General features: G+C 36.3%; 1 protein-coding gene across 2 annotated transcripts in view; it reads right to left on the bottom strand.

Annotated features, from left to right (window-relative positions):
* Window positions 1-25,327, bottom strand: part of LOC136871654 (CDK5 and ABL1 enzyme substrate 2) — a 177,560-nt gene that overhangs the window by 47,916 nt on the left and 104,317 nt on the right. For both annotated transcript variants that reach the window (XM_067145134.2, XM_067145135.2), the window contains exon 4: window positions 19,034-19,157. In XM_067145134.2, the coding sequence (XP_067001235.1) occupies window positions 19,034-19,157 (124 nt within the window). The remainder of the gene's footprint in view (window positions 1-19,033; window positions 19,158-25,327) is intronic.

The raw sequence follows: 25,327 nt of genomic DNA, 5'->3' as shown, positions 1-25,327 counted from the left end.
TAGTTGCAGCAGCTCTCTCCCCTAGAATGGTGAAAGGCAGGTAGGTAATTCTGGATTCTAGGGTATTCCCTGGCCTAACAAGCTAGTTGGATTGTGGCGCTGTTCGACTGGCTGCAATTTCTGTATACCAGTATGCAGTATGCGTGAGACCTAAGGTATCAGATCAAGTCCAGTGTGTTACGATCCTGTAATTGGCTTTCCAGTGTGACTTCACTTACAGGTGATTTATGGAGAAGCATTCAAGTTTTACAGCATGTTTTAACATTTGACTGATTTAATTTGCAAAGAAACACGGTAAACATGTCACAAGACAAGAATTTAAGGTGATGTCCCCCTGTGGGTGGGGGCAGTAGATTAACACCCACAGGATCCCCCTGCCTGTCTTAAGAGGTGACTAAAAGGGACCCCAGTGCTCTTAACTTGGGAGCATGAGTTAGCAACTATGGAGCCCTCAGATGAGTCCTAGTATTGCTTCCACTTGTGCCATACTCCTCACTTTCATCTATCTTATCTGACCTCCCTCAGTCAACTCTTGTTCTTTTCTGACCCCAATGATACTAAAGCATTCTAGGCCTAGGGAGTCTCATTTTCATGCCCTTCATGGCCCTTGTCTTTCTTTGGCTGATGCCTTCAGTTTTTGAAGTGGGATCCCTTCTCTTTTTTGTCTCAGATTAGTGTTATATAGGGGATGGTTGCCTAGTTGTACTACCTGTTAAAACAATAATCACCACCACCACTTTAATGTGATGGAGTTACATGCACAGTATGCTAATGGTGAAAACAGGAAGTTGCTCTTGAAAATGCTAACAAATCACGAAAAGCATCCAGGGGCCAAAAAGTGGACAGTTCCCTGAGGATAAAAATGAACTACTTCAACAAGTGAAATGTTATAAGCTATATACCTTTTCAGTACAATATATCAAGTAAATAACTAGCAATATTAAAATCTGTATCTATATTGATAATCACAATAAAAACTTCAAAAGCAAATATGACTAGAAATGGCCAAGTTGGGAAACAATAAGAGCCCAAAATGCCACTAGTGGCATTTACTTGATATATTGTATTGAAAAGGTTCTTATTTCTTATAAGTGAAAGGTTTATGTGATTATTGTAACCGGATTCCAGTGGTTATACGATACACAGTTAAGAAAAGGGGGAAAAAATCAAAGGCACTTTAAATCCTTAGCGCACAATAAAACATAAGATGAACTGTGCCAATACAAACAAATAAACATCAGGTTGGGCAACGTGACTACTATAATAAAGGAATGTGAAGTGGGTCTGGGAAACTCACCAGGGCTATTGGGATACGAAGGTTGCAGGTTTCCAGAAAAATCAACGGTGATCCCTTGATTCAAGATATTATTTTCCAAAATAAACTTTACAAAGAAATTCGGAACAAAATCCACCTATCCCAACAATCCAGTTACACTATATCCAAAATACAAATTAGATTTGCTTTTAGGATAAGAGGTTAACCACAGATATCTTAACATAATGCAACTTCCACAATACAATTTTGAGGGTAAGAGGAAACACAGAATACAAATACAATATTAAATGAAAGTTAACATGCTTTCTAAGGCATCAGAGAAGTTGAGTGGCAAGTCTGGACGAGTAGGGTAAACTCCTATGTGAAAATACAAGCGAACATTAAATGTAAAATTAAGGTGGAACTGAGACCAACAGTGCTTACCCCAAGGTAGCCCATCCCAGGGGCAAGGATTCGCTGACGTGCATCCGATCGCTGAACTGACGTAAGAACGAAAGAACACAAAATCTCGCCTCACTTTCTTAAAAGGCAAGGGTGGCCCCGGTGTGATTACCGAGTGACTAATCAGAGCACAGGAGCTTTCCCATCGCCAACCAGATCCACAAATCAAAACTCTTTATCAAGTCACGATGTTTTCACAATATTCCAGAACATGGCAAACCCCAATCGCGAACCTTCCATCTTCCAGAATTAGTAAAGACATGCTTCTAGAATTGACAGGGGCCAACACACCCTGTTCCAAAAGTCTGCATCACAACATTTCCGGAACATTACCAAATATCACTGAACAATAGTCCGACTCGTTGGCTGAATGGTCAGCGTACTGGCCTTCGGTTCAGAGGGTCCCGGGTTCGATTCCCGGCTGGGTCAGGGATTTTAACCTTAATTGGTTAATTCCAGTGGCCCGGGGGCTGGGTGTTTGTGCTGTCCCCAACATCCCTGCAACTCACACACCACACATAACACTATCCTCCACCACAATAACACGCAGTTACCTACATATGGCAGATGCCGCCCACCCTCATCGGAGGGTCTGCCTTACAAGGGCTGCACTCAGCTAGAAATAGCCACACGAAATTAAAACTGAACAATAATAATTTACAATCTAGTAGTTACTTAGGTAGATAAAGGGAATACAAATGAAATATTCTACAATAATATTTTACATCATACAGTAAACATTTCTTTGAAAAGGAATACAAATAAAATATTCTACAATAATATTTTACATCATACAGTAAACATTTCTTTAGAAGAGATTCTCTATAGGTCTCAATTATATATTATAACCTTCCAATGTATGTCAGGATGAAGTTGGTAAATGCATTGGAAGTTTATGATGAAATTAACGTCAATGAAATCATATGTCCGATCATCATACGTCCAGGAGTGTCTGAACTCAGGTGACCCGTCTAATTATGTGAACGACAGGTGGCGGATTGAAGGTGTCGGAGGAATGATGATAAGCTCTAAGCCCCGTGGTGCCTCGCAAAATTTCGGTAAATAATAAGACGTCGTGGTACATAATGTAGAATTAAATGAATATTCCACGTTCCTCAAGTAAAGTTTGCTAAAATGCGTATAAATGGCAGAAAACATCACCGAAGGCCATGGAATGTTGTGTTGAATTAATCGGAATAAGCTGGGTTTATATGTGATGGCCATACCTTGCTCATCTAGTCTGGTACGATTCGGTGATCGAGACTGATGACGAAATTATTGATTAATAACCTAAAATACGATGCAGTAAATTGTTAAACGAGTTCCTTTGCTGACACAAATGATTCGTACGGGATCACTACGCATTATGTGTCATGTGTTTTAATTGTCAAGAACATATGGGAGCCGGAAGTATGGAAAAATCCTTTTAAAAAAAGCAAACCGTCTGTACTTATTAGAATGGTAATGTAGAATTTGTTTTCCTGATGAGGGTGAATCTCAATCTTGTTATATCTTGGAAGGATTAGAGCTATTATATACGCAGAGAAAGATTGTATAAAGCTAAACATAACGCGATATTGGCATATCATAGAGAAATAACCTATTGTAAAACAAAATATATATTTTGTTCTGTCAGAATGTTAAAGCAAGTGTGGTGCTCGAACTTTGTAATTATACTAATGCATGTAACCCTGTTCTAATAGGTATTTTAAGTTTCAGGTGACATGGAACCAATGAATATTGGATATGATTATGAAATGACAGCAAATTCCAACATGAGCAGTTAAGCAATAGAGGGAGCTCAAAGGATCTGATGAGAAAAGTGATGGATTCCAATGGCTAAAGTTAAGAACTGGAAGACGAGAGGTGTCATCATCATGGGACTCGACCAAGGATGAGTACTTAAATATTGTCTCTCAATTCCGCAATGTAGTTGCTTTCTTTTAAATGTAGAGTAGCATATTACTTTATGTCGATTTATGACATGTAGTTTTACAACTTGAAGGTGACCGTTTTCTTTTATTAATCATTGCTTTGCGTCGAACAAGATCGTTGTGTCTGGTGTGGTAGTTCAGACTATGTCGTGATATAACGTACGATAGGTCGTGTGAATTCTTAACGATCTCTGGAAAGGTTACACGGGATGATTTAGGCATCGATGGTGCTTGTGTCATAATAGTATCATTGTGAAGGTTGTTAATTTAATTTGTGGCTCGAAATACTTCGGAAGAACTTAATAATCGTGATGTGCGCAATTTTTAAAGTCATCAGAGATCATGTACTTGTATAAGATACAGTGTTCGGGAATGCAGTCGCGATGTTATCGCGGTAATATTGTGCTAATGCGGCGATAAGATTAGTAGTCTTCAACGTGAAATGCCTGAATAGATTGTTTAAAAGTAATGTGAATTCGCTGTGCATGACGTTTGAGTGATGTGATGAAGTGTTCAATATAATAGGGTCTTTGAAATATGTAAATGGTTAATGTAATGTGAATTGTTATAGATGTGTCATTGAGATTGCGTATTCTTAGGATGATGCGATATGAAGATGCTGATGAAAGTTATTATGATAGGAATTGAGTCGGTCCTGAGTGTGAATTTTAATATTGTCATGATGAATGATATCTGTTTGGGCATGAAGCCGTGTTTGGAATGATATTCTTAGGATTTTGTTTTGAGAACGCTGATAGCATGGTCGTCAAATTTTGTTTCAATTAAATACAAGGTAGACAAGAGCGCACAGTATTAATGGAAACATTTAGGATCTTCACTAAAGTAAATAATGTTGTATGATATCGGATCTGTAACCGCTCTGGGACAATTACGGTTACACATAATAATAATAATAATAATAATAATAATAATAATAATAATAATAATAATAATACCAGTAGTAAAAATTATAATAAGAATAAGGAAATTGTAAATGACGCAGTGGCGGAATTTTGACATCAGAACATGGAAGCGTGACGAGTATCTTTTAAATACGCAAAATTAAAGCAAATATAGAAAACACTTACAGGCCAAAATGACAACTAAGATAGGATGTGGAACGTGCGGGAAGCCCTTATCGAGGTACATGGAACGTATGATGTTATGGGGGAGAAAAGACTTACATGAAACACCCTCTAGCTCAATTCTATTAAAAATAACAAATAACCAGAATTACATGAGACTAAATTACATAACAGAGCAGCAGATACTTTACACATTTAACAAACGGAATAATTACAAAACCAAAACACAAATGAAAGGATAGTTGATTAAAAGACAAAGACTTTAAATTACGAAAGCGAGAATCTAGGGCAAACTCAAGACACGTTGAATATTAAAACTTTGAAAATCACATTAACCAAGAAAATACCAAAACGGAAAGGAATTAAATTAAATTAAACAAAATCAGAAAATATTGAAAATAACATGAAAATAGCACTGAAATAACACTTACTTCGGAAAGGCAGGAGTTCCCGCGGGTAGCCCTCGAGCGCGAACGCTCACTAGGGCGGTCGGATGGAAAATGACGCCGAGCATTCGCATTATTTTTCCAAAGCCGGCAAGAAGACCGGATATGGCCCGATTACAATCAACCAATAAGAAACAATTTCCACTAGATTCTTTTACATTTTCAAACTCTTAACTTCTTGCAACACACAACATCCAGTTCCAGTTCTCTGTCCCAGCACAGCTTACAGGATCACGTTAAAAGGATATGATCTTCGACGGTGAGTAAGTCAATTCTTTCTGCTAGTCGTATATTTCTGTAGATCATTTGAATTGGTGCCTAGAGCTGAAGTAGTTTTCCAGGCTGAACTTCTCAGAGGATCCAGGGAGGCAGAATCATCGTAGTTAGAAAAAAAAATCATTGTAGATGTTGCAATATTTCTTTGATGTCCATTGTCTAGGTGCAGATGTTGGTGAATGTCCAGGAGGGACCGAGCTTACTTCTCACTTGTACCATGTTGATGAATGATGTATTATGATGTAATCCATGTCATTCGAACATTTTCTTGCACGTGCGATGATTATGAACATAACTTACCGGTGTTTTCAAGTTGTCAAGTAGATTTTTCTCAACAGTCAATGCAATGATTTGAATAAGGAATAACGGAATGTTGACATATTTGAGTAGGGATAGTTCTGCGATACGGATGATTTAGCAATTCCCAGTCACCTGTTTTAGGATGTGTGATGGACAATAAAATTTTTATCCACTTTAAGACTTCAGCACTGAGACACTTGTCTCTTTTATTTTCGATCTTAATTGATGATATTACCAATGTACGTTAACAAGAGACGAAAGTTAGGTATTTTATTTTCCCTAATTAACGTAATGTTCAATTTTTCCTATGTCCGTTTGTGTTGCTTTTAATTTATTTACTATGTAACTGTCATAAAAGTTTATTTTCTTAGTCATTAAACGGAAACTCCTTCCATAAAAGAAATATTTTCAGCGTTCTCATTTGTTGTAGCATAAGGAATGCTAGGATAATTACCTAATTTAGGATAGTAAGTAACAATCATTTCTTCACATCAACTGTACCAATATTTTAAATATTTTTGACATCCAACTGTGGGATAATTACTTAACTTAGGATAGTAAGCGATAGTCATTTCTTCACGTTAACTGTACCAATATCAGTCCACCGTAAGACCTGTGACCCAACTCGTCGAACTTGCACGTCCCTAGAGTGGAGACTCATGGATCACCACGTGATTCCTGCCGAGGCGTAACCCAACTTTAAGAACCCTGAATTGAGATGTACGTGAAAGCTCACAATATATATATATATATATATATATATTGTTTCATATGAAATGCTACAATTTACGCACATGAAACAGTGTCAAAGCAGTGTATTATCCATATGTAACTGAAGGTGAGCTCTGACTGGACAAACTGGTTCATGAAGAGAAAGGGATTCACTCTTTGGACACATGCTTGTGTCAGAGGAAGCTAAAAGATTGTGAAGACAAACTTTTCTTCTTTCATGCTCTGGTCGAAAGTGAAGATGCCCTATGGAATGAAGATCCGATGATCTAAGTGTAGCTAATACAAACAATCTACAGGAAAGCAGTTCAGAGCTTGACAGGAGTGATGATAAATATCAGTAGGTGAGTTGAAGTTTATAGGATTGTTTAAAAAGCTATGTTAATGTTCAATAAATAATTTCAGGTACACCCGTACAGAAAAAAATATCCGCTTTACATGATGAGTGCTAGTAGTAGGCCTAACATTAGTAATGTTTTTCCCTGTTTCTTTACAATGAAACAGAAGTGGAAACTGTGGGGGAAGTGCATTCAGCTAGGAATGGAATCCTACAAAATTTTATCCTTTTGTTAATATTCAACATGTTACAGAACATAATGAGATGCAATCTGTTATGAAAAATTGTGACACTTTATTACTTTTGAAACATATTTTAAATGTAATCAAGTTTTATTTACTAACTTCTCGCATATACCTCGCACCCTGATTTTTAAGCTCAAATTTTCAGGGGGGGAAAGTGAGAAATATACGCGAGTAAGGGCCTGTACTACGACTGTCAGATAAACAGCCATTACGTAGGCTGCAGTTTTGCAAACTAGAGGTTAAATCTTTTCTTGCGTACTACCAACAGATTTTAACGATGGTACTGTTATGTGGAAGATGTAGTAACATTTTTATTGTGTTGGTAATAAGGTTACTGAAAATATAGTGAAATTTAGCATGGTGGTATACGTGTTTCCTGATGTTTTTGTTTGTTTAGCACTAGTCCTTTTGAAATTGTATTACTAGAGTCCAATATCAGACTCTTGTTAAGCTATAATGTGGAAGTTCAGGTCAAAAACAGAATTAGGACTGAAATCTACATATACGAAGAAATGTTAAAATGAATTAACTGTGTAATGAAACTCAGAAATTGTTGTAGAAAATAAAGAGACTGAAAATGAAATCTGGACACAAAGGTTAAGATTCAGGTTATGTATCTTATCAAATAATTCCTACCACATGGCATTATTTTGTTTTTTGTCTAATACTATTTATGAGGATATGCATCACAGCGAAAGTGAAGTTCATATTCATAATTAATGCCACTGTATTCACAATTAAGTATTTATTTATTTTCCACCTAGTCGATACAATGATTGCTTAAGGCAATTTTTAATGGTCAAAAGTGGTACATGTTTCGTATATTATCAACATCTTCAGCCACATAACACTGTTTAGATGAAAAATATATAAATTGACAAAGTAATGCTTTAGAGGAAGTGTCCTTAAAATTAACATAAGATTGACAACATTAAAACAAACAAATAACTCAAGAGAAAATATATAAATAATTTCTACAATAGAAAGCAATCGTCAAGGAAACACTTGTACAATATTCCATAGAGCAGGGATGGCGAACCTATGCCACGCGTGTCACTAGGTGACACGCGAACACAATTTCGGTGGCATGTCACATGAACATAATAATGTTTTTATATACGTCTTGTACTACATGCAATTCATATCTTATAGTGTTTCACGTGTAAGAAATAAATATCGAAAATAATACTAGTTCCATTCGGAGGTGCAATATGGCAACAATGCTACACTGATAGGTCCGAAAGTCAAGTGAGATAACAGTGTCATTTTCTGGTGGTTTTTATACGGACTTCACAAACATATTTCGGTGCCGAAAAGAACAGAAACTTAACAAAGGTGGTGACTGTACTTTTTAAGAACTCTGGACAAGGGAATTCGGACTGATAGAAAGATGTGTTGCCTGTGTTCGAAAACAATATTGTATCCCCACATTTGATGTAAAGCTCAATTTCGAGACTAATCATTCAAATGTTTGTTCCATTTCAAATGAAGGAAGAAGGGAGTTCGTTTCACAAAATATGGAACATTACACAAAACTAACTAGTTCTTTTGTATCATCTTTCCGGCCCAGGAACAATATCAGTGCGGCTGTCTCGCTGCATAGTACAGCATGCATGGGAAACCGATTTCTCAAGGTGAGCTGTTGAAAGAAACTTTCTTCTTGACATCCGACATATTTTTGAAAACTTCCCTAACAAACAACTAATAATTAACAGAATTGAAGGAATGTCAGCCTGCCGAACTGCTGCTGAGGATAGAATAATTTAAAAAAACGAGTGAAGAAGTTTCCGAGCAATTGAAAGCTAATTTGGATAACTCCCACATGTATGTTTTGATGAATGAAAGAGGAAGTGAAGTCCATGGTCACACATGACTGCCACAGGTCATAAATTTACCAACATAGAACAAGACCTGACCATCATAAAAAAGTTAAAAAAGGGCAGCTTAATGAACACATATGAAGATCTATACATTCATCTAGACCAACTTGTAAAGAAAAATGATAACCTTAATGAGGCTGTAGAATATAAGAATCCATTATATTATCAAATTCTACTATATTTGAAAATGCTTGAGAAAGATCACGAAAAAAGAATTGGAATTTCTCCACCTACAGATAGCCCTACAACTTATTCCTCTTCAGTTGAAGCTATAGGTGACAGCAAGGAAGTTCTTGACACACCTATATCCCCCGCTCCTCCGCCTCCTCAGGTGCAAGAGCAAGGAAGAACGCTACATCAATATTACACCCGACGCAAAACTATGAAAGAATGACAGAGTTACTGTTCCAAAGGAAAGCAGGCTTAATAAGATTTGACAACTAGGAATTAGTTATATTTTCATCTGCATTAATAATAAGAGCCACACTGTGATATCTGGATTTCTTCATTTTGATAATTACTTATAAATTGTATAATTTTTAATTTATAAATTGACCTTTTTTTATGAATTATTAAGAAAAGAATATTCATTAGGACATATTCTCTATGGAATATTGTACAAGTGTTTCCCTGATGACTGCTTTCTATTGTAGAAATTATTTATATATTTTCTCTTGAGTTATTTGTTTTAATGTTGTCAATCTTAATTTTAATGGCCTTAATTAAGGTACAACCCCAGCATTTGCCTGGTGTGAAAATGGGAAACCACGGAAAACCATCCTCAGGGCTGCCGACAGTGGGGTTCGAACCTACTATCTCCCTAATACTGGATACTGGCCACACTTAAGCGACTGCAGCTATCGAGCTTGGTCCAAGACAATGTTAGAATAGTAACTGGCAAGCATTTATCTCATTTTAGTGTAAAAACTTAGTAGCAAGTTGTCATGAAATCAAAGAAATATGAACTCCTTAACGTCCTCATTCAACAGACGAATCACCATGAACAACGTCATATACCTTTACTCCATATGTGTGTCATGGATAGATTTGGAATAGAACCCAAGCTTTTGGCATGCACTCTAATGATTACAAAATGTGTATTATCACCCTACTGATAAACATTTAGAAGGTTAAAAAAAAAAAAAAAAAAGCACTATTGGGACTCGAACCCATAAATAACTGCATGGCAGCATCAAGCAACGTTGCCATAACGACTATGGCTAGCTAGGAAGCTTGCAGTTAAATTGCTTCCGTGTAACTCATATAGTCATTAGCAACAACTTGCTATCTTGGGAAATCTTGAAAATTCTGTGATAAGTGGACAGGAAGCATGATATATTTTATAAATATTGTGCCATTTCACTATTCTCCAAAAGATACAACCGGAACAAAAATGGAGTCTAAATTATCAAAACAACGATATTTAAACATCTGACACTATTGCAAACCGAGGTAGTAATATTTTCGTCAAGCGTTCGGAGAAAGAACGGAACATAGAAGGCAGTGATAAAAAGAATGACGTATGAAGATTGTTACGAGTTGTTATTATTATAGAAAAAATTTTAACATTCACTCAACTTGCTTATAAGAAGAACGTCACAGTCGACTATCAGAAGGAAAAAATATCATCACATCGGAATTCTATTTCCAAGACCGAAAGAAATATTTGTTCACGGCTGTTCTCTACGGTATTAGCGATATAAATTAGTTCGCACCGCAAAATTAAATTGCTCTGGAAAATATAAAAGATTCCACAGTGATACATCACACTACACCCCTTGGACGACGTATTAGCCGATATCACCAATTTAGAACGGCTAAAGGATTGTATAATCGGCAAGAACATTGAGAAAAGGAAATATATATAAAGAAGCAATCTTCACATTTTGAGGGGAATAATTACCTTTGCCTATCCCAGACTGTTCCAAGAAGGACGTTTATTTATCATAGGCAAACAGTAACAGAAAATAGCCATAAGATGACGATATTGATTGAAATGATGTATTATTCTGTTCCAATTGCTCAAGCTACTACCATGATGCAGTAAGATGATGAAGGCGAGACTGCCCAGATGAAAGCAGCGCAGGATGACGTTGCCGACCCATGATGACCAGTAACCAGATGAGACGGTCCCGAATGTTCCCAAACACCTAAGGGAAATGCAAAGAGCTATGTCCGCATGTCCAGCCACCCGGACATGAGACGACTATGGGAGTTGCAGAGCAAAGATAAGTTCACTTTAAGTCCAATGTACAAGGTAAGAATTTATTCATTCTCTTTTTATTAAAGTGCTATTCTAGTTAGTGCCAGTGCGATACTTATATATGAGTAGATGGTTACCAAAGTTAGGTTAAAGCATGTTAGGTATTCATCAAGCCTAGACATCAAATCCATATGTAGGGTACAGTCATCCAGTGATAATAAAGCCTTCGTTCGTAACGCTGTCAGTGCAATGTGAGAGGAGGTTAATTTTTAATTTTTGGTGAATTCCATACGACGTTGAGATAGAAGTTAGGCATACGTGAGAACTTATGTTACCGAATGATCGTAGAAAGGAGATCGTATGTAGGAAGTGCTTACTATATATAAGGATGTGGTAATATCTTTTGGAATTATGATAGGATTTAAACTATGTGTGCCGTTTCACAGTTCTTTATAAGAGCTGTAGGAACAAAGATGGAGTCTCTGCGATCAAAATGTTAAATAAAATGCATTTAACATCAGTATGGGCCGAAATGTAAGTATTTTCATCAGTCGGTTACGGAAATAACCATGTATAGAAGGCGCATGAAAAGAATGACAAATGGACATTATTTAAACGTATTATTCAAGAGAAAAATTTGCTCATCACCTACTATACAATCTGACCTCGAAGCAGTAAGAAGATGCAAGACTAGATTGAAAAGGATTATCCAGCTGAACTAAATATTGTAATTTGGAAACGAAATATAATTCGCGACTACACGCCAAACAGCTGTTATCAAGATTTAATCGCTGCGCGGAAGATTAAATACGTTAAAAAGGAAATAAACAGATTACAATAGAACAGATTACAATAGGCGCAGAGCTTCAATAAATTTGCCCGATACCGCTTAATAGGGAAGGAAACTTACTGATCAGCTGTTGAGTGCATTCACACCAACAAAAATATAGAGGAAAGAAATTCATTTTCAAATTGGAATAAATATTTAACATCTATATTAGTCGATTTGGAGCTAGTTTATTGGATTAACTGTACCATAACGAAATCCATACAATCTGAGCTTCACAAGAGATATATTAGTTGAAGAATGACAGCAATGAATCACATATTTTGTTATTATTCTGTTACATACGTACGAGATTCCACTATGAGCCTGTAAAGAAGCAAGGCAATGCTATTTGGATCCTGATGAGGCGATACGATGTTGGCTATCCCGGATGACCAGTAATCAGTGTTGAGGAGCTACGATGTACCCGATCACTTGTGGAGAAACCAGATGACGAGATCCTAATCTCAGATGACCGGAGATGAGAAGACATCGAGACCACCTTGAGCAAAGCTAAGTCCATTATCTAAGTCGTTTTCGTAAGTAAGAGAATATTATCTTTTATTATTGTATGTTGATATGTGTGTTTTGTGCGAAGACAGTGCGTAGATAAACGTCTAGCTGAGATGATTGGAAGTAGGTATTCATCTATATGAAATATCAATTCCATTAGTAGGCGTGGTCACAAGTGATATTCCGATCGTAATGTTTCCAGTGATATGTGAGGACAGACAGTTAAGAGTTATTATTATTATTATTATTATTATTATTATTATTATTATTATTATTATCAGTGAAGAGTAAAGAGTGAAGTTGGCATTAAGACAGTGTGCCCTATTTTAATCAAAGTCACTCGGTGCGAGATCATATATAGGAAGTGTTTTATGAAGGAATAAGGCAGTAGACTACTCAGAGTTATGATGTTAAATTTGGCACTATGACACTAGGAAGTAAAGTATGCATTTTATGAATGTCACGGCACGTTGATGTGCGGTTTAAGGAAGTGATTTGAATATGATGAAGTGAGAGATTTGTTATACGTGAAATGTGTGTAATAATTAACGCGTTATAGATATGGTATAAGGATGATAGTGATTTATGATGGTCATATTTATTAGTTTCTTCGAGAGAGATAGTCATAGTTGTGCGAAGTGAGATCTCGTGATTTCAAATGATGTTTCTGAGAGTGTCAGTGAATTCTCGCCAATTCCATGTGATAATTCTTGATCCTATGCATTTTTACATAGCTTAGGATATGATCTCGAGACTGGTAGAGCGATGTTTTTATCCATGTTAGGATTGCCTAGAGAATCATATATGTAGTCGTGATAAGATTTAAGCCTGCACTGATTTATTTAGGATGATCTTGAAAACTCTCACTGTGTATAACATTATTCTGGGCAAAATTCAACCTACTAGACTAATCACTGGTGACCTAGATATTCAACAGAGAGTTATTTTTAGTCGGAGGTAGTGTCTTCTGACCAAGTAGATTTTTCGTTAGTGGTATGTGTGATGATAACTACATAGGTTGTGTGTGGTGACGTTTCTTGCAACCAAATACGCACGTAGACTAATACTTATCACTAAAATTAAGGTCACATTACCTTAAGTTCATAAGTTAAATCTTACGATAACGATACTTGAAGGGTGATTACGACTTACAATGGACGTAGCTTAGCTTATGGTGTGACACCGGGAAATATGAGTAACTAAGAAGCAATTAAGCATGTGAAAGTGAATATTTAAACTGTGAAACATACAAGAGAGTACTTGTCAATTCAAAGTCAAGAAAATTTTGTGATAATTTTTATTGAGAATTTTAAACCTGCATCGAGACAGACAGTTAGTGAAAATTAAATAATGTGTCAGTTTAAAGAGTAAGGAATAGGTGGTAACGAACAGAATCTGATATTTATTCCAAGAATAACTGATATTCAGACAACTTGAATTCCAATTCTTAACTGAACATTAACTCGACGATTCCACAAGTGTTCTTTATTTCTTAATAGAGTATAGTCAGAGATATTGTAAATAATAATTGATACAATTTTTATTTTTCTTCTTAACGGATGCATCCTATACTCTTAGTATTCTTGATTTTAATGTTTATTTTCTTGCCAGTACGGCTCATGTCAATATAATTAATTTCATTCACATTAATTTAATTCGTTATCGCCCAACTTCGTAAGTGAGTTGCATACGGATGAAAACACATGTTTCTCAATAGTTCTCAAATGTTACATAATATTTATTCTAATATTATATGATTTTGAGAGATCAATGGACTTATGAAGTGAAATAATGTAATCCGAGGAGGCATTTATTTATGATGAATTCAGAAGACGTAATTTTTCTGAAATGTTGATGACGGATATCGACTGTAGGAATGACAATGAGTCACTCACTTCAAGAAGTATTCATTGGTAAAATTTGAGATAATTTTTATTAAATGTCTGATTTAATATTTGAATAAATATGGGATAGTGAAACCTCAACATTCTTTCTATGTGTTCCTAGAATAAGTATTAGTTGTAAGACTATAGTAGTTCCAGTTGACGACAACTTCTCTAAGAGCTAGTAAGAGTATGGTATCTAACTAGTTACAGGTAAGAGACGTCTTTCAACGTTAGTTAGAATCTACCATTAACCGATCTGGACGTTTTTCTATTACAGAACTCACACTCATAAAACTTAGTCATCGGACCAATTGAATTTAGAGCTAGTCAGGATCTCTTGTGTCCATGCCTGGACGCGGGAACGGCGCATATGACAGAGTAGATAAGTTCACAAACCATGATGACGGTAAGAAATACGTCGAGTTAGAATGTGATAATGCATATACTGTGAAATGAAATGTGATATTTATTTGAAATGTGAAATGAGGGTTATTTAATGTGAGTAATGATATGAGATATGGTAATTAATGTTGGTGATAGTTATTGTTCTTCGTAAATATGGTCATGATGGTATTGTTATGGAAATAATATTCCAAGTTACGTATTTTTGAAGTAATTAGTGAGTTTATTCTGTCTTTAGTCGACTATTTATCCATGCGTAAGCCATGAGTAGGACAGAATGCGATCTAAATGCCGTCCGTATGTTGACATTTATATTAAAGATCACCAAATGATCCATAATGAGATGGATGAAATTAAATTAGCTGACATCCGGGTATATCTTCTAATTATAAGATTTTTCTCACATGTTAGGCAGACTTTGAAGTTTATTCTAAGGCAGTACCCAATATCACTGGTGACTTAATTGCACAAATAAGAGTCATTAATTTGAAGTAGAGTCTTTTCACAAGGTCTAGACCACATAATTATCGTATATTTTGATGGAAGTATGATTACATATACTTGATAATACAGTGTCATATCACGGATACGCACTTGAATTTATGAATGATCTCAAGTTAAGAGAATAATTTGCCCAATTTTTTAGAGGTAATGTTTAATCATGATCTTTTAAGAGTATACATTGACTTAAAGGGGAGTTATCGATGATTATGCAAGATGAAGTGTCAAGAAACATGAGCATAACTTGAAAATACAATATCTGTCAAATGTTATGAATATTATGACGATATTTTCCCAGGTTAATTCGGTTGTGTATCAAGACACAAAGAATGTGAATCAAGAGAAGTTACCGCATTTCCATAAGTTAACGTAAATGAGACGAGAGAAACAGAACATTTCAATTTAATTTTTTGGATTTCATTTAGGAAAGATGTGATTCCAATTTTTTAATAGATTTGTGACCAAATATGAAACTGCGTCCTACATTTTCTAGAACAATCCTCAATCTACGATACTGTACATAGTATGTTGTGATGTAAATTTTCATTTTTTTTCTTTCATTAGATGCATCTAATACCTTAATTATCTAATATCTTAATTATCTAATATTTTAATTATCTGATATTGTTATTATCCAATACTTTCATTGTCTGATACCTTTATTTAACTTAGTTTCTTTTCTTTTCAACTAGATATTTTCCAGACAGATAATTCTTCAATTAAGACCTTTTAAGGTCATGATTATTTGTTTTTTCGAGCATCCTAACTGGATATTCCATTTCTTTCTAAAAGACTTTAATTTAATGTTGCCAGAAATGAATTCTAAGAAAAATACATAGTTCGACACTCGTTACCTTTTATTTCAAAGAGAGACTATGATAATTTTTTTTCTGCTGATTGAACTTAGTTTATAATAAATGAAATATGTCAAAAATCAACCCTTCTTTTAATGACTTTTAAAGTAGTTCCTTAGCTGTAGGTACTTATATTTTTGGCGATCTGATAAGGTATAGGGAAATCTAGCTAAGAAAACGAGTGGGAGACGTCCTTCTGCATGAGTTGGATATTTCCACGAGAATAAATTGGTGTTCTTTCCTCTCAGTCGGAACTCATAGCCCGTAAAAGACGGATAATGACAATTATTATCATAATTTGAGCTAGCCCGGATCTTGTGCGTCCTTACCTGGACGCGGGAACGGCGCAATATATACATAGATTACATTATAACAACTTATTTTTCGTATAACATCATGCAGATGTAGATTCGTCTTATTGTGTGTAGCCATCTTGATTCTTACAGTGGCGTCCCCAATAGTAGCAAAATCCTAGATAAGAACGTTAACTGCCTCTCCAACTTCAGCATAGCTAAACTTGAGAATATTCTCCCAGACTGCACATAAACGAAAGTCGGAGTACGCGTTTTCAACCAAACTTCCAGATAAATATGCAAACTGCTGCATAAATTTAAACCGCACTTTTATCTGGCTGTCGTAGTACAGGCCCTAAATACAGTAAACCTATACACACAAAGGTAAAAGTGAACTCTACCGATAAACTTTCAGAAGTTGTTCAGGGATGTAGGCTGAAAGTTTTGATATAAGAAACCTGTGGTATTACTTTCAAAACATACTGTATTTTAATTCTGCCATTGATGCTTTCATGGCCCGTACTTATAGACATGATATATAGGCTTTTGGGGCTTATGCCGTGTCAAGAAAATAAGGTGAAATTCTTTACGTTTCGCAGAGAACTTCGCTTTGTGTCATCAGAAGAAAATTTCGACTGTCCACGAGAAACGCTTCTAAAACAATGAAGTTTGAATTTAGACGTTACCAATACAAGTGGAAATGGTACATTCATTCATCACCAGATGGCTCCCCGAACGCGGTACAGGGCTAGCATTCGAAGCGGAAGCTGACCGAACCATCAGAATCAGTCTGAGAGGTTCACATAACATAACAGGTGTACGCACATATGAAGGTATGACATTGACACAAGCCTGGAATGAAACATTTGTCGATGAGGAACGTACGAATTTGGAAAAACCATAACGAAATAATAATAGTGAAGGGACAGAGAAGAGAACTACCCATGTAAATCCTTAATGGCTGGCAACCAGGTATTACATAATTGATAGCCAGTGTCCCTGTTGAGATTGTTAGGATTTCTACATATTTCCACAGCTTACCGTATAATCCTGGACCTGTAGTGTCTAGTGTGAGTAAGAGCTCGAGCATCTTGGAAAATGAAATCATGACCCGACGATAGAGCGTGCTCAGCTATTGCTGATTTGTCTGGCTGGTTGAGATGAATATTACGTTCATGTTCCTTGATACGAGTACCAATGGAACGACATGTTTGGCCAATGTATACCTTACCACAAGTACAGGGAATTTCATAAACCCCAGGATGTAAAAATGGGGACAATTTGTCCTTGGTTTTACCCAGACTGTGAGCAATTTTTGTGACGGTGCCAAACACGGTTTTTATATTTTGTTTGCGGAGGACCTTGGCAATTCGATCTGTGGTGTTATGAATGTAAGGCAGGCAGGCAGTTCCCTCCACTTCTTCCTTCTGTGAGTTTGCTTTGTCGTTACAGTTGGCCGTGCGCGTAGAGGCGTGCGGCTATGAGCTTGCATCCGGGAGATCATGGGTTCGAGCTCCACTGTCAACAGCCCTGAAGATGGTTTTCTGTGGTTTCCCATTTTCACACCAGGCAAATGCTGGGGCTGTACCAAGGCCACGGCTGCTTCCTTCCAACTCCTAGGCTTTTCCCATCCCATCATCGCCATAAGACCTATCTGTGTCGGTGCGACGTAAAGCAACTAGCTTTGTCGTTTCTCTGGGATGCAGGACTCTATGAATCTGCAAATTGCTGTAACCATTACCCTTGAACATAACTTTGAGTATGTCCATCTCTACCTGGATATTTGATGGCTCACAAATTCATCTCACCCACTTCATGAGTGTCGTGAGAATGCCTTGTTTTTGTGCTGGATGGTGGTGAGAATGTGTGATTCAATGCATGATGAATTTGTCACATAGAAAGATTTGAGAATTTAATGCCTCTCCTCCTCAACACACAGGTTGACGGGCCTGTAATTTATTCTGTTCCAAAGTCAAACTGTTTAATTTCTTGTACTATCTTCCTATCCTAATCTTGAAATTTCCCAAGGAACAGTATAGCACATCTCCACTAAATCCTCAACTGTGATCACCACATATTTAGAACTTCAGACTGGTACTGCAAAAGACTGGGAAACAGGTTGTAGGTTTGTTTCACTGGTACTGCAAATGTCAGAACAGGGAAATTGTAGTGCCATGATGTAGAACAACCAGTACATTCATTTCCAAGCACTGCCAAAATATTTGATCCATACTGGAAATCTGGTCAACCAAATGGGATACCACAGACAAAAATGAAGCACTGGTTGTAGAGAACCATCTCCAAAATGTACAAATAAACACACAGAACTCAATTTACAACATACTGCCAATTGTTCTGATTTAAGTATTTTCATGTATTTCAAGATATTCAGAAAACTATGCAGAGCACAAAATAATGATTTGGTAAAACTTAGCACCACACGATTTCTTTTACCTATAACTTTCATGGAAAATACACTCATCAAATACATTGATATTTCTGCAGCAAATAAGGGTTAGTGCTACATGTTTATAGAAGACATCCAGCAAAATTTTCATTCAATTTTACTTCAACAACAGAGATCAGAGTTTTTAAAAAAGAATTACCTGGCCATCTTTTCCTCTTTCTAAGCCCAACAGGTCAAATGGATCCACATTATCATTTATAGCAGATAAAGGTCGCGTACCAGAAGCATGTCTGCGACGTGTACCTTCCTTCTTCAACTCATTTCTGAATCAGAATGACAAAAACCAAATATTAGGTTGAAAATTATATTCCATCTAAGTTATACAAGAGCTAAAAAAGAAAGTTTTCCTATGCATAGAGCATAAAATGTCACAAAAATAACTGAACTAAGTTCAATCTGCAGTAAATGTCTTAGGAGAATATTGGAGAGCTCTTCATATTTTTACAAATTTCAATAATAATAATCGTACCGGAAGGTACACCTCAACGCCGCACATTTAAAATCAGTGCCTTAATAAACTCCTCTATCAATCAAATAGTGAAACTGATAACACAACAAGTTGGAACTTTAATCAGAAGATGTCACTACTAAAATACTAAGTAATTTTGTTATTGTGAAGTTTCCCATACTGACTGAATTTCTCCTTGTTTGTTTTGTTATACATCAAGAAGTTTGGACATTTTTCTACAGATGACACTACTAAAAACTATGATCACACACTCTGGTTCAAGGAGGAAGAACTTATAACTTAAAGAAGTTTTGTATTCCTAGGTTTCCCATAACTGATCTATGTTCATTTATTTCTGGGTTGGCAATACTTCCTTTTCTTACTGCCAGTTTTGAATCTAGCCAATCACGAATTTTTAAAATTAATTTTCAACCAATCCCGCACTTCTTGTTCACTTTGCATTTGTCAATAAAATTTAAGAGGGTGTGTCCTGATTAATCTTGAATGCTCTTGAACCTTCCCTGAGGGTTTATAAACTGTGGCTTTTCACATTTCCTGGCCTTTCTAAGTGTGTGTGTTACGGCAGGAGGTGGGGCCACCTCTTTCTTCGATCAGCAGAACATCTATAACGTAATGGCCACATAACTTAATTCTTTCTTGCTACCTCCACAGTTTAATTGTGTAACCATACTTTTGCAAAATGTAACTTTTCTTTCGGCTAATGTAAACATTTCATAAAATCTTTAATTGTAAATCAGGGATAGAGGGTGAGTTACCCTCTTGAGCTCCCCTTCATCTTGTTTTGAGATGTCTGTGATTTAGCAACTTTTTTTTTTCTGTAATGTATTACAGTGATTTGCATGCACGCCACCTGAAGTAGCTTGGGATTAGCCCCTGTTTCATAGGCTGAGGGCCCTGTAGGTTTTAAATTTTCATTATCTGGGAGTGCAGTGTACACCTCCATGCTGTTTGTGTTCGGGCCGTTCATTTAACCTGTTCTTCTTTTGCAAAGGCCCTGTAGGTTGAGTACTACATACCTCTGTATAAAATGATTTTCAATTTGTAAGTGTGCCTTGAGAGGCCAGAGATTGTAAGTTGATGTTGCCTTGAGTAGGCTTGGAAAAGTGAGAGCCTGTTAGCTCTTTTTCAAAGTTTTGTAACAGTAAGGTATGCCTCTGGGAGGCTAGATATTGTGATTTAGGGAGCAAGTGCTCTTGAATTAGGGGATTTCTGCCCCTAACAACATAATACCGCTTCCATTTGTAAAATGGTAAAACTAGGGGCTTGAAGCCCAGAATCTGTAAAAATCACTAATCTTGGACTTCGCCATAAGACCTATCTGTGTCGGCGCGACGTAAAGCCCCTAGCAAAAAAAATCTTGGACTTTCCTAGTCTTGTTTCAAGATTGCTTTTGTACCTGACATATTGTTATTTGTTGAGTTTTTTTTTTTTTTTGAAGAAATATAACCTTCAGTTCAATTTTTAAATTAATTTTGATATTGTAGATAGACCCATTCAGCCTGGCACCTTCTTCAACCTCTTTCTGCTCCATGGGAATCCCTGGAATAATAATAATAATAATAATAATAATAATAATAATAATAATAATAATAATAATAATAATAATAATAATAATAATAACAACAACATTTATTTTATGCCCCATTTACTACATTTGTATGGTTTTTGGAGACAGCAAGGTGCCAGAATTTTGTCCCACAGGAGTTCTTTTATGAGCCTTTGGTTGTGGTACCATAACACAACAATTAACCCAACTCAATGGAGATAGGGCCACCTTCCCTACTCTCCACTTGAGTAACTCCTGCCTGGCACATCCACGTTGCGGGGGTGGGCATCCTCTACTCCAGTAGGCCGGTGTAAAAGGATGGCTAAGTTCAGGTGGGGACCCAGTCCTACAGGGTATAACGTGGAACCCATGCCCAGGGTTACGTGTGAAGACTTTAATGGCGGATCCAGCAGAGAAGGAGACCTCCGGAATGGTGGAAAAGGCGGATGAGGCAACCCATCCTCACTGGGGTTCATTAGTTGAGGACGTAAGACAGGGTAGACAGGACTCCTTAGTCATGGTGAAGACAACCTGTCTAGGCGTAGGATGCTCCAAAATCAATGTCCCCAGCCAGTGGATAGGGTTGAGCGTGGGGTTAATGGCCTCACCTTGTAAAAAAAGCATTGTTCAGAAGACTTCTATGAGAAAACCGGACGGAAATCAAAGACGACAAAAGCTTAGGAAAAGGACACGAGTAAGGAAAGCGGACATAAACATTGCGACATGGAATGTAAGAACAATGTTGCAACCGGGAAAAATACAAGAAATAGTAAATGAAACAAAAAGATTTGGATACGACTTAGTAGCGATTCAGGAAATAAGATGGAAAGGGCAAGGATGTATTGAAAAGAAAGATTATAACCTCTATTACAGTGGGCCGGAAGAAAGAACAGGACAGCTCAGTACGGGATTTATAGTACATGGGAAATTGAAGAAGAGTGTAACAAGATATGAACCGATCTCAGATAGAATATGTAAGCTTCGAATTAAGGGGAAGTTTAGGAAAACTGTTATATCAGCACATGCACCAAAAAAGGAACAATTTTATGATGAGTTAGTACAAACCGTTGAAGAGCGACCAAGATATGATATGATTATTATTTTAGGAGATTTTAATGTCAAATTGGGAAAGGAAGAGTGTATGAGACCAATGGCAGGGAAATATACACTACATGAAGAATCAAATGAGAATGGTTTTCACTTGGGAGAGTTTGCAACTACGAGTGGTCTTATAATTAAAGGCACCTGCTTTGATCATAAGAAAATACATAAAGGAACGTGGAAGATGCCAGGAAGCACAGTGGTAAATCAAATAGATCATGTACTAGTGACTACGAGGCATGCGGCATCCATTATTGACATAAGGACATGCAGAGGGCCAAACTGTGATTATGATCATTATTTAGTAAAAGCAATAGTGAGACAAAAATTGGCAACACGACAGAGGAGACAACCTACGGAAAGAAGGAAATGGAATTTGGAAAAACTACAACAACCAGAAGGAAAACAAGAATTCCAGTCAAAAATGAATAATATTTTACAGACGATTGGACAAGTATCTGGAATAGAGGAAAGGTGGGCAAAAGTTCAAAGGCGCATACAAAATGCGGCACAAGAAATACTGGGTATAGCTAAAAAGAAAAGAAATATTTGGTTTGATATGGAGTGTGAGGAAGCTACTGGAAGGAAGAAGGCAGCAAGAGCAAAAATGTTACAGAGAAATACAAGGTGAAATAGGGAAAATTATAAGAAATGCAGATGTGAAGCTAATAACATCTGTAAGAAGAAGAAAAAAGAGATAATTAAGAAGAAACTAGAGAGTATAGAGAGAAAAAGGGTACAGAAGAGGACAAAGGATTTCTATAATGAAATTAATTATTTCAGGAAGGGGTATATGCCAAGATTGAATGGCTGTAAGAATAAAGAAGGTAAGCTATTACAGAATGAAGAGGAAATAAGTGAAAGATGGACCGAATACTTCCGAGAGCTCCTTAACAAAGAAAGAGAAGAGGTCGAAGAAAGTGAAGGGCATATGGAGCAGAGTGGGCCATAACAATGGATACATGCCCCCACATTGAAAGATGTAGAAAATACTATTGCAAAATTAAATAACCATAAAGCAACAGGAGATGACGGAATAACAAGTGAACTAATTAAAAACTGTAGCAAAGAAATGCTACAAGAGATACATGAACTGATTATTAAGATTTGGGAGGAAGAACGGATACCTGATGAGTGGAATACAGGAATAATTTTCCCAATATATAAGAAGGAAAATAAATATGAATGCACTAAATATAGGGGAATTACATTACTGAATATCATCTATAAAGTATTTTCAAATATCCTATTAAAATATCTGACTCCATATACTGAAGAGAGATTGGATGAAGTACAGTGTGGCTTCAGGTGAAATAGGAGCACAGTAGATCAAATATTCGTGGTATGTCAAACGATGGAAAAATGCTATGAGCATAATATAGATCTACATATGTTGTTTGTAGATTTTAGACAAGCATTTGACAGTATATACAAGGATAAGCTATATGAATGTATGGAGAAAATAGGAATACCACAGAAACTGATTAGGATGTTCAGAATCACTTTAGCAGAAGTAAGGGCAAAGGTGATGGTGGATGGAAGAATTGGAAATGAGTTTGCTCTTAATGCAGGAGTCAGACAAGGTGATGCACTCTCATCTACTTTGTTTAATCTGGCAATTAACCAAGTCCTTGAAAAAATAATGGATACCAGAAATATTGTATATAAATCTAAACAAATTTGTGCGTATGCAGATGATGTAGTGTTAACGGCCAGGAATGATAGATATTTGAAGGAAATGTTTCTTGAAATGGAGGAAGCAGGAAAACAGATGGGACTGGAGATGAATGACAGTAAATCCAAGTATATGCATGTGACTGTTATAGAGGGCAGAAGAAGTCAAGATAATCTGACAATAAATCGGCATAATTTTGAGAATGTACAAAGTTTTGAGTATTTAGGAACCATGTTGACAAACAATAATAGAATAAGTGAGGAGTGACATCGTAGAATAATAGCTGGAAACAGGGCCTATTATGCAAATCTTACATTATTTAAATCTCGTCTATTGTCTAAACCTACAAAATTCAAAATATATAAGACCCTTATTAGACCTGTAGTGACATATGGCTCAGAAGCCTGGAACCTTTTAGTTGATGATGCAAATAAATTAAGAATATTTGAAAGTATTTGATGAATATATGGCCCAATTCAAGACCAGAATGGTTGGAGGATAAGGACGAATGCTGAAATACAGAACATATTAGACCACTCACTCGTCACATGTCTTTGTTATCGCAGGTTCAGTCTTTAGTAGTTACTGAAGACATCATCATCGGCAATCATCGCACGGAGAAGTAGCTGCGGCAGGCAGAGATAAGGTGAGCAAAGCGATCCGTTCGAATCCTGATTTTGAGTTCGCCAAGCTTATAAAAGACGTATTGTGGTGAAAATGTAAAGACGTACAATTTTACCTCACTTTGTTCCAAATGTCTTCATTTAGTTACGCACCTGTCACTTCTTGTGACGTAGAAAGGTCTGTGCTTAAGAAAGTGCTGACAGAGAAATGGATGAGCTTAAATCAAGACAGTTTGGAGAAATTAGTTTTCATTGGTTTCAAAAGAACTGAATTTTGATAGTGCATATTTTCCAGTTTATTGTGCATGTGTTGCCATATGATAGTGTATGAACGCATGCATATTTTGGGAATTGATAGTGCATGGAAATCTGGGCTCTAGTGATTACAGAATGAGATGTCAACTAATTTTACCTATTTTTTAGTGGAGTTATCAACACTATGGACATAAATCAATAATTGTAATATTAGCCACAGTTCATAACAGGAACTTATAATACTTCTATGATTTGATCAGGTCAGATGTGATGTGCTTTGTGTCTATTAATTGCCTTAATTTAAATAAGAAACATGTACACAATCACTGAATTGATACTGGCCAATAACTCAACCTTTTAGCACCTCTTTAAAGGTCTTAAAATTTGGAAACTATATTATTGCCTGATCAAGTAGTCATTGTACTGCACGTTAGCACACACTTCATAGATTAAAAAATGAAAAATATCTCATTTAATTTCTTAGGTGGCCAATCACTATGTGGTTTACCATATGTTACCCCAAGTCATTAAGGAGCAATGTTCATTAATTTCTATAAGTGTTTCCTAAATAAGTAAATAAGCAATTGATAAAACAAAGTCCATGGCATGGGTGAATGGTTTAGAGAAATCAGCAAATAATTTAGGGTAGTCCCTCTCACTCCTAACATTAAGCCAATGACAGTCATGGACTTACGAGTATATTTTTCTTGGAAGTAATTTAATAGCAGGCTCTTATATATACCTCTTCCCATACCTCCATATAG

Source organism: Anabrus simplex, chromosome 4 (genome assembly GCF_040414725.1).
Source record: "Anabrus simplex isolate iqAnaSimp1 chromosome 4, ASM4041472v1, whole genome shotgun sequence".
Classification (NCBI taxonomy): Eukaryota; Metazoa; Arthropoda; class Insecta; order Orthoptera; family Tettigoniidae; genus Anabrus; species Anabrus simplex.
Note: the sequence above shows the minus strand (reverse complement) of the source record. Positions and strands in the feature narration are given on the sequence as shown.